At 45.1% G+C, this 20,057-nt stretch overlaps 1 protein-coding gene across 8 annotated transcripts in view; it reads left to right on the top strand.

Moving 5' to 3' along the window:
* TANC2 (tetratricopeptide repeat, ankyrin repeat and coiled-coil containing 2) overlaps nt 1-20,057 on the top strand; it is a 774,525-nt gene that overhangs the window by 613,255 nt on the left and 141,213 nt on the right. For all 8 annotated transcript variants that reach the window (XR_003092631.1, XR_003092633.1, XR_003092632.1 and 5 more), the window contains 2 exons: nt 9,961-10,242; nt 11,961-12,094. Coding sequence is in view for 5 of the 8 variants with exons in the window: in XM_025196865.1 (XP_025052650.1) it covers nt 9,961-10,242; nt 11,961-12,094 (416 nt within the window). In the remaining 3 variants the exon portion in view is untranslated. The remainder of the gene's footprint in view (nt 1-9,960; nt 10,243-11,960; nt 12,095-20,057) is intronic.

The following is a 20,057-nucleotide window of genomic DNA, read 5'->3' on the forward strand; positions in this document are numbered from 1 at the left end:
CTATGGCCCCCTCTGAGCCCCAGTGTCACCATTTGCCGCAGTCTGTAGCAGCTCTGATCCACCACTTGTGGCTCCCCTCCATGGGGAAGAGGCATATGCTCCCTGAACACCAGGGTGTGGGCTGCTGCCCCATCAGGACCCTGCCCCTTTGCTGCTCCAGCAGCAGGGCGGAGGCCTGGCCAGAGACTGGCTGGCACAGCCCCTTAGGCAAGGGGTTATTCCCCCCTCCCTCCGGCATCTGGCAGAGGGGGAAGAAGGGGGCATATCCTGCTGTTTGCCCCTCACAGGGAGCGAGCAGTAGCGGTTGGGGCAGGTAGACTCTGGTTGTGGTTCCCTAGGGGCAGTGGGGGTAGAGGGGCTTTAACCCCCCCCCCTGCATCTTCTGCCTCAAGGTGCCACACCGGTTGGCATCTGGCTGCGACCCTGGCCCCGCTGCTGCAGCATGAAGGGAGGAGTGCCTGGCAGACCCCAGCTCAGGTCTGTGCGAATAGGACAGGGAGCGGGGAATTAGATGCCTTCCCTGGCCACTTCACTCTAGGCTACTGCTGGGGCTGGCCATGCCCCTGCTGCTGGAGCAGCCAGCAGAGAAATGCAGGTCCACACCATTGGGACAGGGGACAGCGTGGTGGGGGAATAAACCTCTACCCTGCTCCCTTCCAGGGCCAGTGTCTGGCCAGGCTCCCACCCCTGCCTGTCCCTGCTCCAGCTGGGGAGCAGAGGAACAAGACCAGCCCTGGTCCACTGGAGCACAGAGCCCAGCCCAGAGGGCATGCTGGGATGCTGGGGGAGTCTGGTTTAACTTAAACCAGGAAGAGGTCTGGGACAGATATTGCATAAACCAGTTTGAGCTCAGTCAGTTAAGTCTGATACTACATTCAACCAGGTTTATCTCAAACCAGTTTCAGGCATTTTGAAACGGGTTTATATGCACTGAATTTATGTTCTGTGATAGGTTTAAACCAGTTTCTGATCATTTAAACTGATTTACATGTAACTTCTGTCCCTAGCCAGAAGGTCAGAGAAAAACAGAAGCTTTGACAGTGACGGAAAAGCAGCTCTTGTTATGATGGAAAAAGGGAATCTGTGGAGGGATTCAAAGAAAAAAAATAAAACGTCTCTGATGTTGGAGTTTTTCTTCCTAACTGCCACAGACATTCATTACAGCCTGGGAAAGGATCAAATGCTAAATAATAAAACCTGGCACAACATTCTTGTAAATTTTAAAGGCAGACTGATTATATTTACAGTAGGGACAGAGGGATGCTCACATAGTTATTAACTAATCTTGTTAAAATTCAGTACTGTTAAAATTTGAAATACACGTTAAAATTAATTTAACTTTCCTTGTTCAATTTTTCAGTAGAAAATATTGTGCTAAAGCATTATCATCACCACGTACTGCCCTCAAGACCTAACAGTGAGCCTGCACAGGATATCATACTGCCATTTGTTCTTTCCAGACTGGGGGTCAGCAGATGAGAAAGCATCTGGAGAAATATGATATTGGGCCTTTTCTCTCTAGCTCCTGGCTGTGATTATTTATTTGTACATTTTCTGTAATAGTGATAGCTGAGACATCTAGGAGCCATAATGCTGAAACCAGCGAAACAGTCTCAGTTAAAGCCGCAAGTTTAAATGAACAAAGCGTGGGTTTTGTTGACACTGTGTTCTCTAAACCAAGAGTCCTGCCTCTTTTCATCAGCCCAGGTCTCTAACCTCCTCTGTGTGTGATTTTCCTTAAAATATGCTGTATACGCATCTAGCTTTAACATGGTTATTTTCATCTGCATCTTGGTGTGCAAATTCTCCAACCAGAAATGGTTGGAAATTTTGAAGCATGGCTCTTCTCTTTTGCAGCTAGATATTTGACTTCTTGGTCAAGAATGGTTTTTTGTTGGTCAGATACTTTCTATTCTGCCTGCTGTCACTTATCCTGGTTTTACTCCATCAGCTTCAATGGAGTTCATTCTGCTTTGTTCGAGTATGAATGAAATCGGAATCAGGCCATTATGGTTTAGAAATAAAATTTCCCAGCTTTAGAGAGCAATATAAAGCCATGTGCAAGGGGAGGACATTCTTTTTCTTCATGGCTTCTACCTGATCCAACAGTTGGGCAGCTTTTGAAGAGCTGCATCATTGTCCTTTGCAGACAAACAGCTTAGTCAGGTATAATTAGAGGAGAACACAGTCCCAGGTTATCCACGAGCTATTCTTGTACCCCTTGTCCCATTTACTTTATGCTTAAAACCCCTTGGCAATGTTTAAAAGCTGGAAAACAAGAGACGTCACTGTTATGTACAGTAATTATGAGCCTTACAAGTTGCATGATTCATTAAATGCACTTTTTGGATCCTCTAGTTTGCTGAATAGCTGCTCCCTGCCCCCTCCCCGCCCCCCGCTTTATCCTTCTTATTTCTGTGAAGGGATTGATGTACCACCTAGCTGCATCTCCTCTCTATGCATGTCCCCTCCTCCTCTGTAGGATCAAGTCACAGAGAGGAGAGATGAGCCTTGCCATTTTCCATTATGATTCACAATTAACAATTGGCCCCATTTCAAAGATAATTTTAAATGACGTTTTTTTTGTCAGCACCAACCTCAAATCCATACAAAAACAACATGAAACACTTTGAAATGAAGGACTGACTCAACCTAATGAATAATTATGTCAATTAGATGAATTTTGTTTCTGTGTCAGGACTAGGGTGGCTACTGATGCATCCCCAAAATACAGGACATGCCCTTGGTGATGGGTCAGGACCACTTCCTCCTTGACCAATCAGTGGTGAGGGGCATGGGTGCTACCTCCTCGGCCAATCAGGACTGAGGGGTGGGACCATGGGTCCCTTGGCCAATCAGCAGCAAGGGTATGACCACGAGAAAAAGACCAGGGGAATGGCACCAGCCTTGACTTATTGCTGGCAGTTATTTTGCACTTTTAATGACATTGAAGGTCACAGAGAACATGGCATAGCAGGTGTGAGGCTCAAGCACCCTCTCCCTCCACTGGGATCCAGTCTCACTCTAGCCCAACTCCATGCTTGGGAGCCAGGAGCACACACTAGACAGGGACCTCTCCTCCTCCCCCAATCAGCATTCAGCACGAACACTGGACACCCAGGAATCTTCCCTGGTTGCCTTCTGGTCGAAGCTGGGCTGAGTGGAGTCGGTGGGCGTTGGATGTCTGTGGCAGTGCAGCCAGCTGCTTGGTGGGACCGTCACTTCCTTCTCCAGGAGACAGATAGGTTTGCCTGTCCCGGAGAAGAAATAATGGCTTAATGACCTGGCCCAGGAGCCTGGAGGCCTTTCTGCCCAAAGCGCCCCCTCCCTGCACAGCAGGACACCCTAGGGACTCACTGGCCTGCTCTGTGGGTGCAAAGATGGTTACAAGAGCTTCCTTCCAGTCCCTCTGGCATTCCAGCAGATACAAATGCAGTGCTCTTACCTGCCTGCTGTCAAAGCCATTATCTTGTGCTGAGACAGCGCAGAGGTGGGTATGTGTAGACCAACTGCCTGGCCCTGGCAGCTTAGTGTGCCCACCTGCATGCGCCCAGCCTGAGGTCGGGGAGCTCAGGCACGCTGCAGCGCCTCAGCTCTCATTGTGCCTGCACTTGCGCTGCAGCCATGGCTCGTCACACAGGCACAGAGCGGCCAGCCCCCCCCGAGTCCTCCACCTCCCTTCCTGGCCAGCTCGGAACCCTGCTCCTCTTGGCTGTGCACTGCCCTACCTCTAGGCAGAGCCAATAGAATCACAAGGACAAGTGATTGACATGTATTTCCACCAATGAACTGAAAAGCAGGACTTTTTGCAGTCTGTTCCTTATTCAAAAGTGGACAGGGAACAAAGGGCATTTTTACACAACACAGAGGTTTAATTCTCCCTAAAATGAAGCAGTGTTTTTTTAAAAACACCACTTCAATTTAGGGCGAAATTAACCCCCGTGTCGTGTACATCCGTATCAGAGCCCAATGCTTACCTGTCTCTCCAGCAGTAGGGAGGGGAGAGCGAGTTGCTGGTGGGCAAAGCGGTCCCTGAGCTGGGGGAGGCTGGTGCTTCCCTCCATGGCAGTGGCGCCCCCCCCCAGCGGCCCCCACCCACAGGCACCCAGCTTGGGCAGTCCCGGGAGGCATTGCAACCACAGAGGGAAGCACCAGGCCCTGTACAGCTCAGGCAGGCAGACGGGCTCTGGGGCAAAAAAAAAAAATATCAGGCTTACTGCTTTTTTTTTTCCCCTTCTTTGGAGCCTGCCTTACCAGGCTGCCTGCATGGTCTGCCGGCACAGCCCCTGAGCCTCACGGAGCCCAGTGCTTCCCTCTGCAGCTGTAGGGTAGGAAACTAAAACTCCTCGGAGGTGTTTTACTTTGCAGCACCCCAAATCATTTGCTGCATCCCAAAGTCATTTAAGGCACATTACACTGCCGAAAGTGCTACAGCAGTTGGAATTAATGCGCAATACACTGCCAAATGTGCAAATAGTAGTGACATTAAAGCTGTGCAAAAGGCATTTAACCCACTTTAAACCTGCTTTAAAGTGTCGTCTACAAACCCCCAAAGAGTTTAAAAACAGGATGACCCAGTATAAAACAGGACCAATGGCCACACCCTAGTCAGGACTAATGCTGGATTCTCCCTTCCTAGGGGCTAAGATGGGAGTTACGCAAAGGGAGGATTTGGTCCTATGGATATCCATCAAATAGTACAGCCCTGCTTAAATAATACAGAACTACTTCAACAAATTATTTGCTTTTTAATGTCATTTGAAGACAAGAGAGTCTCTGTGCAATCAGTTTTCAGTGTAAATTTTAAAATAAAAATATTGTAATTGGGTCACTGAACATGCAAAGAGAATGGGAATGGCTGATAAAGTAACTGAGTGGGGATTCCCCAGCCTAGAATTAGACTCTGATGCAGCTACTCAGGGAATCTTATTATGGGCAAGGAAAACAGAAGGCCCAGGCTGCTCTTGCTATTATAGTACATGCTTAGTTAAGTAAGAACATAACTCCCGGTGGCCAAAAACACTAGCTCATTTGTTACCAAGTGGTGATGATAATAAAAATGATAATATCCTTCCTCTAAAGGTCAGAAAAGCATTTTCCAAGAAAGCAAGATTCTGATAAATGGAGTCTCCCAGAACATCCAAAATCTGTCATCACACTTGTTGTTTGTAGGTAGATTTAATAACAAATCCACTCCTTTTTGTTCCAGTTGCACCAGAAACTCCATTTATATTATCATAAAGTATATTCTAGAAATGTAGTGACTGGCTAGGGGAAGAAGTTCTTTTTGATTCTCTTCTTACTAAGAGGAAGGAGTTGTGTAGAATCTGAAGGTGAATGGCACTTTCGTGATAGAGATCTTGAAGTGCTAGAGTTCATTATCCTAAGGCAAGAAAGAAAGGAGAATTAGAAAGCGGAATTAAAATGTTGAACTTCAGACTTCAGTGCATCAATGGACTTTAGAATTAATTGAGGAGACAATATTAAGGGAACAAAAGCATGCTGTCCTGATGCAAAGAAAATATAGGAAGTATATCAAGTGGCTTGCTTCACTAAACTGTGAGCTCTACAATAACTTGAAACTTGAAAAAGAATATTGCCAAAAATGGAAACAGTAATATTACTAAGAATGAGGTGTATAGGGACAAAATTAGAATGACCAAGGCACAAATTGAGATAGCAAGGGGCAAAAAGGTGACATTTTATAAATGTTAGGAGTAAGTGGAAGACCAAATGTCAGTCCCCTACTGAACATGGCAGTGTGGAGAAGGCTGAAGCACCTAGTGCCTTTTTTTAAGTATTTGACAAAAAAGTCAACTGTCAGATGAGAAGCACAATTAGAAGCAGGATGGGTAGATAAGTTATTCAGCCAGGAGTATGGAAAGCACAAATTAGAGACTTTTACTAAGCTAAATATTTTCAAATTAGCAGGCCCTTCTAAAGTATTCAGATAATTACTTGAAGAAATTGCAGGGTCATTGGCTGTTTTCTTTGAATACTTCTGGAGGACATGTGACATCTCAGACTGGAAAAGGGCATAGTGCCCATTTTTTTAAAATAGTAAAAGGAAGAACTGGGGAATTACAGATGGATCAGTCTAACATTGGTAACTGGATAGGTAAAAGAGATGTCATCAACAATTGGTTGTGAAGCTTTTTGACACACTGTCACACAATTTTCATACATAAACTGCGGGAACAAAGTCCAAATCAGGGGTGGCTTCTTCAAAGAGATGCTATAGCACCCAGCTAGAATGTCTTTATGCCTGCCACATGCCTTTGCTGCTCCAGGACGCTGCCTCAGTCAGGAATGATACTGGTCAAGGCATGGGTACATCAGGGACTGACTAAACTACAGTAAGGATTATCATAAAACACAGCAAATGCTGGTTTCTTTACTCTTATGCCCATCACTGTCATACATTGCAGAAAGTTTCAACAGATACTTTTTGAATCAGTCGTAAGATTACTACTATTGCATTTCATTGCTGAAAAGTATATATTAATATGTTTTTCTTACAGCAGATGTCATACATGACTTCAGAAATTCTAACTGAAGAAGTATAGGGAAAACAGTCTTTGAGAGGGCTGTATTTCTAGCTGTAATGTTAATATAAGTGGGTTTCCTTCCTTAAGTGGCCTCTACATATTCATGTTCTTGGGATACCTGAACTGCATAGCTTAGATCAGCACTTCATAGCAGTACTCTTTGGAGCGTGCTTGTGTGCTCTGCTCCTCCTCACATAGCACCCAGTGCTCAGCAGGTGAGACCATACAGGAAGTGGCAGGACTTGATGTACCAGCTTCATCAGTTCGGTACAGCCCTTTTCTTCCTATCTGTGCTATTTCAGAAATTGAACTTGCATTTTGCTAAATCATTTTGCTGTTTACAGTCAGCTGAAGTTCACATAAAAGCAAAATTCAAATTGTGTTGACTGGCTGAATGCCGTTTAATTCAGTGTGTTGTGCTCTCTTTGAAATTAAGAAAACAATTATATTTTAATATTATGCAATTCTTGTGGCTTATCCTAAACCTATTCAGACAGAACCTATGACACTTCTGTATTAGCAAAAGTATGCTTTAGGTGGAATCCTGTTCTCCTGTGCTCATCTAAATGGCAGTTTTCCAGCTTTCCACCTTGGCCATTTTTGGCCTCTGCTTTACACTTCGGATATATAAGGCTGTGCACATAGTCTACACCTGCACATGGCTATGTACACATGCATCTTTCAAATAAAGTAAGGAGGCAGGAGAAGGTGGGCCTTCCTGTGTTTTAGCTGCAAATAGCTTTGTGGTTGGGGCACTTGGCAGGGAAGCTAAAGACCTTGGTTCTAGGTGCTTAGCATCCAGACTGGGTTTGAACCTGTGTTTTTCTCACTCCCTAGCATGGGGGTGGGCAATTATTTTGGTTGGAGGGCCAGCTTCAGAATTTGGGTGAGCTGTTGTAGGCTGGGGAGGAGGGGATGCTGGCCCAGCCTGGGGGGTGGGTGGCAGCAATAATTCATAATTATCTGAATAAGCAAAGATTTTTTGTCATTCCTCATAACTGGGAGGAGTGATCATTCGGCTTTAAAATATGGGGAAGTGTGTGTCAAGTCATCTTCTAGTGGCTCTTCTACAAAAGCTAACAGTTAGTTACCACAAGTGGCAGGGGTCTGAACTGGGGCTCTAAATACCAAGGGTGAAAACACTGCGATTGCTGACCTCAGGAAGATGTTATGAGATTTTATGTAATACATACAATGAGCATGCATATTTAGAAATGATTGCATATTTAAAAACTAGAAATCTATACATAATTGAATAGGTATTATGTATTCCAGTCATTTGTCACTAGTTGTGTTGCTGATGTCATATATTGGCAAGCTGAAAGATTGAGAGAAATGTTTCACAGTGCTAGGGCAGGGACCAAGAGGAAGAAAGAGCACAGTAGCAGACCTGCTGATGGAGGGCAAAGTGCTCCTAGATATACCCATTTTCAGAAGGCTGTGAAAGGCAGCAGTGTATGTCCAGAAATGAATGACAATACTGATTTCTTCATGGAGGTTACCTTCAACTGACAGGTTATGTTGTTAATGACAAGTATGGTAGGTTGTTCTTGGAGTACTTACTGAAACTTTTAAACAGAGACAAAATGATGTAGACACATGACATTTAATGAAGCAAGTAGCAGCCTTCTTCCCTTCAGGAAAGTTGATGCAGTCAGGAGTGGCTTCACCAGTACTATTTTTCTCTGATTCCCAAGCAGGTTCATTTGTACTTCCTCTCTCTCTCCACTTCTAGGCCCTGGGTAGCTATTCATGAGATGTACCAACTCTGTATTAAGAATCTAGGCAGTGAACACAAATACTAAACTTAGTGACTGTGAAGATTGCATCAGCATACATCTTATCTACCCAAAGCTTGAAATCAAAAGTTAAAAGTTAGGGGGAAATGATTCTTATATTCCTTGCTAATTTTATATTGCACAGACTTTCAGTTCCATCTCCAAAAGATAACAAAAAGTAATACATATCTTAGCTTTATCAAATTTGCACTCAAGCATAAAACTTGAATGGCAACCTCAGCAATTTTAGAGCAGATTCATTTCCAAAATGCTTGGAATGTATGACAGATGTGCTGATCTATTGATACATCGATATTGCAGGTTGTTGTTGGAAGAGATACAGAGCTGGTAATTATTCTTTTCTGTTAATACAAAACAATGTTTGGGCTTGCAGTTCATTATTAGATTTTAAAATAGCAGTATTCTAACATAAAAGCACATTGTTTTAGAGGTTTTATAGTTATAATTTTTCTCCTCCAAGCAGTGTTGTAAAGCTAGCCCATCTTTATAGGTATAAAGACACAAAATTGTATCGGTTACACATGCTAAACATTCTGAGAACAGGTTCTCTATAGTAAGATGTGGCCAACAAAGTGAAGGTATGGTGTGATTTAAAAATATTGTGCCAAACTATTTTAGATAAAACATTTTCACACTGGAAAACACAGAGGAGTTAAAATCACCATTCTCTATAGCAGAGGTTCCCAAGCTTTTTCTTATTGCATACCCCCTTCCAGATTTACCAGCTGCCCACATACCCCTACCAGCATGCGTTTTCTATTTTAACCCCTTACATGCCAATTATTACAATGAATATTCAATCCGTCATTACAGAGTTTCTCTCGCGTTCCCCCCCATTGATGTCTTGGGTACCCCCAAGGGCATGCGTACCACAGTTTGGGAACCTCTGCTCTACAGGATTGTCCTTCACACATGTGAAAACACTTAGTTTTGGCTTGTCTGTTTGACATGCTCAGACAGAGGACTGAGCTCTCATTAGTACCTTTGCAGCTGTTTGTGTCATGTAAGTGCATTTTAAGATGTGTCTACATGGCTATTAAGGTAGTCTTCAATGGAGTTGAGCTACAGTGACTAAAAGTTACCCTTTTAGACGGGAACTTTTTTCAAGTGAATTTGACCTAGTTATTTTACTTATCTGCGTCTCAGTGCTGGCCCCAGCCTCCTCTACTGCCCCCAGAGTAATGTGCTGCACACCAGAGTGTGGGCGGCATGGGCGTTCCCTGGGGACAAGTAGCTGCAGCACAAGGTGCACCACTGCTGCTTGTCCCTGGGGAACCAAATGTCCACACTCATCTGGACACAGCCTTTTTGTTTCCTGAAGGACTTATTCTATGTCAAACAGTCAGCTACAACTCTGAAAAAATCTTTTTTTTCTACCTTCTAAAAAACAAGGTGCTTGTTTTATTCGGGGGGGTGTTGTAAGCAAAAATGCACTGTTTTATTAATAACAAGCCTCTGAGAAAAAAAATGCAAGCCTGTTAATCGTCACTGAAAACTCTTTTCAGCATGAACACTGGCCTTCTAAGAGATTTTATTAAGTAATTTTGTAACCATGCCTTTACTCCCATTCATCTCTTAACTCTCTGTTCTTTCCTTGTGTCCCTTCTTTACAGTACGCTTTGCACCTTATAGACCTCCTGACATCTCTTTGAAGCCGCTGCTCTTTGAGGTGCCCAGTATCACGACAGAGTCAGTGTTCGTTGGCCGAGACTGGGTGTTCCACGAGATCGATGCGCAGTTGCAGAGTTCCAATGCCAGTGTAAACAGAGGCGTGGTCATTGTTGGGAACATTGGTTTCGGTAAAACAGCTATCATCTCCAGATTGGTTGCGCTGAGCTGCCATGGCACACGCATGAGACAGATTGCCTCTGATAGTCCACATGCCTCCCCAAAACGTAAGTATTAACGTGTTGAGAGCTCTCCAGATCCTCTTACGTTTATCCTTTATAGAAGGATCCTGCTGCCACCCTCACCTAATAGACCATTACAAACATTGTTGCCAAACATTTGATCATGATGGATATCCCCTGGCAATGAGATATTTGCTGTTCCTGTTCCAGGCCCCCCTAATCTCTTATTCCCAGTTTCCTTCCAATAGCACATATCTCTGCTGCCCCTGTGGCCTATTCCTTCCCTTCCAAATGACCTGTCTCCATCTTTTATGGCATAGGAGCTCACAGAATGGTCATCACACTGCATCAGTCCTGACAACTGCATCTGCCCTACTTCTTGTCCACCAAGACAAATTGATTTACCCTCCTCTAGAATTCAGTGCCCTTGCAGGTAAAATCCAGCTTCAGTTTAAAATGACCCAATGACACTAAAATGATGGATGCTGGAATCAGTGAAGTTCAGATCCTAAGTACTTAAGGATCTGTCATTTTGCCTTACTGAAACTGTGGTTAAGCCTGTTGAACAAATGCTGTTTGCTAGACTAACCTGTTCTCATCCATGTATGATGAATAATGAAAGGCAGGACTTGGTTTTATGGTAACTGAAAGCCTGCAGCAAACCTGCATTAAGTTCCTTCCAGTCTGAAGAGACTGTGAAGGAGATTACAAAGGCTATTGTTTAGCTGTTCCTAAAAACTGTACACTCGGCAGAGGCCCAGAGGTAAAATATTTCACATTTCTCACTTGCAAATCACAGAGAATGGCTTCCTGGGCAATTTAATTAGCCACAGCCTTCACATCTTACCCTAGCATTTCAATGAAGTAGCAGCAAACTGTAAAGAGTCTTGAGTTTTTAGTTCTGGATATTCAGCTCTAAGAGGGAATGCAAAATTTTGACTAGGGTTATTTGCCCAATCAGTGGGCCTGAGCTCCTAAAAATGGAAAATACCAGGTTTGTTTTGGAAACAATAAACCTTATGTCCATCTTTATTTTTGCATGTTCGGAAGACAAACCCCTTTAATACATTTATTATTAACTGAAGTATCAGTCAGGTGTCCCAGAGCATTATAACAAGCATATGATCAATATTAGTGAGCTGGAACAAATAGCCCCAGTAACTGTTTGTTTTTGTCTCCACCAGGCTGGTAGAAAGGGTGAAGGCGGGTTCATGGGTTCAAAAACAATGCTGTAAATGTATTACTTGGTAAATAAACTTAAATATTAATTATTTCGGTAATGGATGCTATTCTTAATGGTTCCACTGACATAAAAATTGATCACTATTACCATTTTGACTTAAAGCTGAACTGAAGCATACATTAGAGGACTCAGGAAAATTCTCAAATTGTAAAGCCAACCTTGGCAGGACCTGCTGCTATTAGAGTACACTTAAGAGCAAAGAGAGAGAGAACAATGATTAAGTATTGCGAAATACAAAATCTTTTCTTTATTACTAAAAAAAAAAAAAATCAAAAACACCTAATTTAGATCTTTTTCTCTGAAGTCGTCCTGCAGCTGGTCCTGACACCATTTCTTCAGTACTGTTTTTTTTGTGGGTGACCCTGAATCACAGCTACACTCTCAATCCAGTTCTTTGTCTGATATAGAAAACATGTTAACCAGCTTAAACGGATCCCAAACAGATACCTGCCACAGAGGTTGTACAATTTTGCCTCACAGCTGTCCTGTAGTAATGTGTTACCTTCTTTGTTTAATACAGACGTGGATGCAAACAGAGAGCTCCCCCTAACACAGCCACCATCTGCTCACTCCTCAATCACCAGTGGAAGCTGCCCTGGAACTCCTGAAATGCGTAGACGTCAAGAAGAGGCCATGCGGAGACTGGCCTCACAGGTATTAAAGGATTTTTGTGGTGCCCTTTTCTGTACACAGCGGGGTCTGTGAGTCAGTGTCCTGTCTCATCACTGCTGTTATCTGACAGTGTAGCTCAGAACGTGAATATTGACATATAAAGAGTGTGTGCAAGTGCTAACCAGACAGCATACAGGGAAATCTTCCAAAATGGAAACATCAGTTGACTTTACTATCCTAAGAAAAAGATTTATATTTAGAGTAAAATACATATAATATCAACAGCTCTGAGGGTTCATCTTTCATAACATAATCAGCATCTTTAAGACTATATGTATGTCTTGATAAACAGCATTACTATTGTAAATTTTCATTCTTGAATGGATGCAGTGTCACTGGGCAACCAGATGGGGAAGATGTGTGGAGCCGGGAAGATGTGTGGGGCCAAGAAGAGGGCGACAAGCCAGAAGTATGTGGCTAAGCAAGATGAATGTTGCCTTGGGGTCTGATTCTGATCCTGCTCTCCACAGTAGGGCTAGGGACAGACATTACACATATACTGGTTTAAGTGATCAGAAACTGTAACAGAACAGGCATTCACTACACATAAACCAGTTTCAAAATGGCTGAAACCAGTTTGAGATAAACCTGGTTGAATGTAGTATCACACTTACCTAATTTGGCTCAAACTGGTTTATGCAATGTCTGTCCCAGACCCCTTCCTGGTTTAACTTAAACCAGACTCCCCCAGCATCCCAGCATGCTCTCTGGACTGGGCTCTCTGCTTCAACCAAGCTGCGCTGGCCCAACCCCTCTGCTCCCCAGCCCGAGCAGGAGCAGGCAGGGGTAGAGGTCTGGCCAGAAAGGGATTTAATTCCCCCACCCCCTCTGCCACCGGCAGGGACCTGAGCTAGGTCTGCTGGGCACTCCTCCCTTGCTGCTGCAGCAGTGGGGCACCATGGCACCTGAGGCAAAGGGGGTCAGGGAGGAAAATTAGTTTCCCCTCTACCCCTCTAGCAGCCTGGTCTGCACACCATCACAGTCGTGTTCACTCCCTGCAGGGGAATAAGCCCCCTACTGTCCCCTTCACCAGACGCCAGAGGGAGGAGTAATAACCCCTGTCCCTGGCCCCGCAAGGGGCCCTGCTGTTTGGCATCTGGGTGTGCCCCTGCCTGGCCGCCGCAGAGAGAGGGGGCAGGGCCCTTGGTGGGAGCAGCAGCCCCTGTCATAATGTCTGGCAGCGTGAGCCCCTCGGCGGGGGGGGGGGGGAGGCCTGCTGTGGGGCAGGCAAAACTGCAGCAGACTGCGTGTGGCAGCACTGGGGCCCAGATGGGGCCAGAGCGCCCCCCCCCCAGCACCGTGGTACAGGTGGGGACCAGCACGCGCAGCCCTGACCCCATGCTAGCTCCAGGCTCACCCATCTGGGCTGAGCAGCAGCAATGCAGGAGAGAAACTGCTGCTAAGCGCAGGGCCAAAAGCAGCCTCTCCTCTTTCCCCTCCCGCTGCCAGCACTTCCTGCTGCAGCCACCCAGAGCCGGCACCAGGCTTCCCTTTGTCTGCTCTTCACTGCCCACGGGGCAGCCTGGAAGTGGTGGTGATACAGCGGAGACACAGGGCAGCCCCGCACAGGCTCCAGGCAGCTACACCTGGAAGTGCCGGGAGCAGGAGGAGGAGGGGCCACTTTTGCCCCCATGCTGAGCAGCGGTTTCTCTCCCATGCTGCTGCTTCTCAGCCTGGAGTGAGCCTGAAGCTGGCTTGGGGTGCGTGGTGTCAGGGCTGCACGCACTGGTCCCCACCTGTACTGTGGGGCTGGGGCCAGCGGCAGCAGCAAAAGAGCTGCTGTGGCTGGGCTGCCTAGAAAGGCAGTCCCACCACGGAGCAGCCCCAGCCCAGCTGTGTGCCTAGGGAGTGGTACCTCAGCCCGGTGGGACCGAGGGACTCGCTGTGGGCCAGACAAAGCCCCTCTGCAGGCTGGATCTCCCCAGCCAGCAGCATCTGAATGTGCCTCTGTCTGGCCACTGGAGCACCTGGCAGACCCAGCTCGGATCCCTGCTAGTGGGACAGGGAGGGGGGAATTTAAACCCCTCTCTGGCCAATTCAGCCCAGACTGGCCACATCCCCCACAGCTTCCCTGCAGCTGAGGGCATGCTCTAGCACCCCCAGCTCCTGGCCTGAGCAACTGCAGGCATGTGCCTTTATGTCTGTTTTGCTACAAACCGGTTCAGCCGAGGCAGGTTAAACTAACCTGCAAAGGTTGAATCAATTCAGGCTCCATCTTTTTGAATGTCTGTCCCTAGCCTACAGGCAAAACTTTCCTAATGTGGTTTATCTATTTTATCCAATAAATAGTAAATGCAAGGTGTAGTGGACCAGCTTGAAGAGGAGGGCTGGAGAGAGATTTGGACAATGCCGTTGTAGGCCCATTGTTTCTCAGCCTTATTTGGCTCAAGGCACCCCTCTGAAAATGCAAGCTTTTAGTCTTCACTCCTTTTTGGAAAAATAGTAGAACAATTCTTGTGTTGCAGAGAACTCAGGAAGACCACAACAGATCAGAACATTTTTAATATTATAGATCCCTATTTGATATCTCTGGGTTTATTTTGTGAATTATGTTTGCACACCTACCAGTGCTAATTATGCCTGCACACCTACCGGTGTCATGGCACCCTAGTTGAGAATCACTGGCCTAGGTCATAAACCAGTGGTTAGTGCATCTTTCTGGGAAGTGAAAGAAGCAAGTTCAAATTCCCAGTATGTGGAAGAGGCCCAGAACTCAGGTCTCTACTCCTTAGGCACTAAGCCATTGGTCCAGAAAACAGAAGACCCTCCACTGCTGTTGCTTTACTTAAGGCAGATACACATACAAGGATGTCCTGTTCTGCTACAAGTAGAAATAAGATCCAAACTGTGCATAAATACCATAAAACTGCAACTACATAAATGCATGTAGAGCAGAAATAAGATTTTGCCCTAAATATCCAGAACTTGCTGGTGAAAGACTGTTTCTGCTAGTGAAAAAGACACACTGGGTGAACAGGTAGGGTGTGGATATGCTGCTTGTGATACCCTTTTTATGGGAAACTCTGTGTAGATGGATAGTAACTCTGTCAAAAGTGATTTCCAAATTATTTGATGGTCTGACACGGAAGGATTATATACAATGTTATTACTTATTGTAGGTGACTTGTAGATTGGATTATATTTTACCTTTAAGATACTTCCCTACTTTTGTTGAAGTTGTAAGTGTGGCATAATGCTGCTGCTACAATTTTTAAAAGGTGGCTTGCAGTTTGTTTTCTTATTGCCTGCTTCTACTCTGGAGAGTAAAAAGTTATTTTACTTGGCTTTTTGTACTAGGTACAATCTTGCCCTATACATCTGTTTTATAGGGCACCCAAATGGCAAGACAAAGGGTATATCATGAATTTCAACATAAATTCATTTTAAAACTTTAATAAGTGCCCTCTGCTTCTACATGCAGCACTCAAAAAATGTGAGTGCCAACTCGACATTGTTCAGCACATATTAGTCATTGTGCTCCTTGTGAATTGTACACAGCACACACTGACAAAATGACCAGAAGGAAAGAGAGTTATCTCTGCCTAAAATACTGCATTTATCTAAAGACTTTCCCCTCCCTGACATTCACAAATAATCCTGCTGGATATATATCTGAGAAATGGATACATTTTTTACTACAATTTCCTTCTTCCCTTAAAAAAAGCCAAAGAGTATGACTATTTCACACAATGTGGTTCTTCCCAATTCACATCCAGAGATTATGGGCTTTACTTTTGGCATTTCTGATCAAATAAGGAGGAAAGAAAAAGCAGTCATCTTTTAAAGCCCAAAATATGAATTGAAGAGGCCCATTTGGGAGTACTTTTAACCAGCTTCTAGCTGAAAAGAAAGCCAGTGTGCTATTTAACTGTAAAACAAGAAAAGAGCCATGTACTACCTCTTACCATAAAATATGTGCATCTTTTAGTTTGATTATCTGGTAGTAAATCTTATCTTGAGTATTGAAGGCTAGGGACAGACATTCAGAAAGCCCGAGCCTGAATTGATTCAATCTTTGCAGGTTAGTCTAACCTGCAGAGTTTGAACCAATTTGCAAGTGGATAGATATTCACTTTTAATCGAGAAGTGCAGGCACATGCCTGCAGTGGCTCAGTTTAGGGGGGGCGGCACTAGAGTAAGCCCTCCCTTCCCTCCGATAGTGCTGAGCTGAGGGGCGGTGTGGCCGGGCCCTGGGAGGACACTCTGATTAGGGAGGGGTTTAAGCCCCAACCCTACCTGCACAGTCCCAGGCTGGGGTGTGCCTGGCAGGGGAAGCAGCCCTTGCCAGGCTTTTTCTGGCTCACTGCTCAAGGGGCGGAAGTGTTGCTAGATCTGGGCCCCCAACTAACACTCTGGGGGTAGGGGGAAGGACTGCTTGTGTGGACTGCATGCATCTTTTGATGATACTGAGCTTTTCAGTCTCCTTCTCTCTGCTTCTTCATACTGTCTGCAGCAAGGTGCAAGCAAGCCAGCAGGGAGCTGATTAACACAAAGTTTATCAGCCCATCAAGAAAATAAAAGCCTCTCATTAGTTCAAGCTCTTCTTAAACAGCTTTTTTCCAAGGAAGGAACAGAGGGACAATACCAGCTGATCTTTTGATTAGCTCCAGAAAGCCCTAAGTGGACACTGTTCTTTCTGCCTTTGTCCCAGTGAAATTGGAGATGCATACACACAGACACCTCTCAGCATTAGCTAGCATGGGGGGTGGCATGACTGTGACCAGATGCTGGCTAGGGTCTGTGCTGTGGGAGAGGGGAGGGCAGGGTAATCCCTGCTTGAGCAGCAAGGGTTGGGGGCAGGGGGAGACCAGGCAGATGCTGCTCTGCCTGCAGTCTCCACCTTCTTCTCAGCCAGCCGGGAACACTGTGCCCCCGGCTAGGGAGGGGAGGAGCAGGTCCAGTCCTTCTCTCTGGACCAGGCAGCCCAGCCCAGGGCTGAAAAGCATGCTGGGATGCTGGGGGACTCTGATTTAACTTAAACCAGGAAGGGGTCTGGGGCAGAAGTTGCATAAACTGCTTTGACCTAAATCAGTTAAGTCTGATACTACATTCAACCAGGTTTATCTTAAACCAGTTTCGAACATTTTAAAACTGGTTTATGTGCACTGAACTTATGTTCTGTTACAAGTTTAAACCAGTTTCTGATCACTTAAACCAGTTTATGTGCAACTTCTGTCCCTAGTCTAACTGTAAATATGAATTGATTTAAAAAAATAATTGTCATCACATTCCAAACACTAAGCCCTTTTAGAGGTTTAAAGCCAATACTCAGGTTCATTAGTTGACCTTAAAATTCTTAATCGAATCTCTTTTAACACAACAACTTGCTTCATCAGAAGTTTGAAAAAGTACTTTAAGAGACCGTTATGGTGACAAGTCTAAGGAGAGGTGGCCTTGCTAGTGGTGATTGGGAGTGAAAAGGGTTGGGTTCTATTGCTTGCCCTGCTACCGACGTGTTGGTTCACCTCAGGCAGTTTTCTTCACTGCTCAGTGTGAAATGGGAATGAAGATAGTGATCTCCTGTATAAAGCATGTTGGTGTCTACTGATGGAAAGTGCTTGTTAAGAAATTACTTCAACTCAGAAAAGTATTTCTGTTGAGGACTGCATTTTATCACGTGAAAGTTGTGCAAAACACTAAAGCACATTTACAAAATAAAGCTTTGAGCCTGGATTTTAATCACCCACGGTCATTTAATTGAAAATGTCACCTTTGGGTTTCATAGGCGGTCATCTGTTTCTGTTGCCTATTCCTCATCTTAACCAGAATCCTCTTCATATTAGATCCTAATTTCTGGAACTACAAACAGGATGTTACAGCAGAAAGTGGGTGGCAGAGAGCAAGCTGTAGGGAACAGCAAAGCAGTCTTGGGTCAGATTGAATCTTGTTGCCTAAACAGGTCCTGTTCTGGATCAGGGGTTTAAGTGGGGAAAGTGGAGGGTCAGCTGCCCCTGACTGGCCACTCTGGTGACAGGGAGTGGGTGGAGGGTTAGACCTTGCCGGAGGCTTCAGTTCAGACTTGCCCTTATATGGGCGGTAAGCCATGAGCTGGCAGGCTTGGGTGAGTGGGCTGGATGCAGGGGTATTGTAAAGAGTGAGTTCTGAAATAAACTGTATGGCAAGTTCCAAAAATAGTATGTTACAAAAAACACACAAGTCCTAAACACAGATTGAAGTTAGAAGGAGCTGTTCATTTGGAGTGGCAGTGTTTGTGCCACTTAGTTGAAGATTTTTTAAAGAAATAAAAAAGTAGATGAAGTTTAATAGCTCTAAGTATAAAAGTTCTACCTCCTTGCCAACAGAGAATGTTGTCACTGTGCTCCAGAAAAGTAAAGGGATTAGACAAATTCTTGGAGGATAGGTCCATTAATCTTGCTGTGTACTAAGGCAAGCAGGGCAGATCCACCTGTCTACCATACCACCCCTAAAAGGGTCTTACAGCAAGCACCCTGGTTGAGAACCTGCTCTAGATGCACCCTGTTCATACCTAAACCATCTGATGTTGTCACTGTCAGATACAGGATACTGCATTAATGGATCCAATATGGCACTGCTTATCTTCTTATTATATTCTTAATAAAGAAAATAAGCTCCCTATTATGGAAGCTTGTGAATAAAACAGAAAAATGTTTAAGTAACTGTTGATATAGGCTGCAGAAATCAGATGTGAAACATGCCATCACATTCACCTCCTCCTTCCTAGATCTCACTCCAAGGTCATGAATTGTGAGTTTATAAAAACAGAAGCAAAAGATAAATGCCTGCTACCTCTCTCTTTGGACTTTTCAGTATTGCACTATCTCCTCTATGACTGTTATTCAGACAGTGAGCTCTTTGGGATGGAGTTGCTTTTACCTTTGGCCTTGCACAAGTGCTGAAAACATTGTAAAAGCTAAACAAGCAATTAAAATTAAAAAGTGCCTATTGGGAACTCCAAGAGAACCCATCTTTTAAGTTTCATGCCATGCCATTCAAAAGCAGCTTTTTGCTGTATTCTAGGGGAACAGTTTGAAATCTGTTGTGTTTTCTAGCTCACTAACCATCAAGGGCTGACAGTCTTCCATCAGCCCAGTGAGATCACCCTGCCTGACAAGAGGCAGGATCACCAGGGGAAGGGCAAACCTGCATCCACCATTACCACTGATCTTGTGAGGGAACATCTTAAGAGGCTGGACATCCACAAATCAGCCGGCCTGGATGGAATGCACCCAAAAGTGCTAAAGGAACTAGCTGACATTATAGCACAGCCTATGGCGAGGATATTTGAGAACTCATGGCGCTAGGGCGAGGTGTCTGACGATTGGAAGAGGGCCAGTGTGGTGCCTATCTTCAAGAAGGGGAGAAGGGAAGATCCAGGAAAAAATCCCTGGAAAGATCCTGGAAAAAATTATTAAGGAAACCATTACCAACATCCTAGCAGAAGGTAATATTCTGAGAGAAAGCCAACACAGCTTCGTGGTGGGTAGATCTTGTCTGACCAACCTGATTTCCTTGTATGACCAGGTGACGCATGACCTGGACAAAGGAGAAGAGGTAGATATAATATTCTTGCACTTCAAGAAAGCCTTTTACCTGGTGTTCCACGATGTCCTCATGGAAAAATTGAGGAATTGCAGCCTAGACAATTTCACGGTCCGATGGCTGCGTGCGGCGAAGCACAGTTGGGGTACTTGCCACGTGACTTGGACTGCAGCTGACTAGGGAAGAGCTAACAGGGAAGGCAGCTGGAAAATACCCCAAGGGTCATTTTTAAGCGGGGAGGGGTGTGGCGGAGCACCAGTGACATGCTCGTCACTCTAAGGCTATTACAGGCTCCATGGGAGTTTGCTTGCAGAGCAACAGGGAAAGCCTCTTCAGGAGCCAGTTTAAGGGGGAAGGTGGGTGGCAGAACACATCGCATGTCTGCCACTTTAAGAGCTGGGGCAGGTGTTGCCCCAGCTCTGAT

The sequence above is a fragment of the Alligator sinensis genome, unplaced genomic scaffold (genome assembly GCF_000455745.1).
Source record: "Alligator sinensis unplaced genomic scaffold, ASM45574v1 scaffold444_1, whole genome shotgun sequence".
Taxonomy (NCBI): Eukaryota; Metazoa; Chordata; order Crocodylia; family Alligatoridae; genus Alligator; species Alligator sinensis.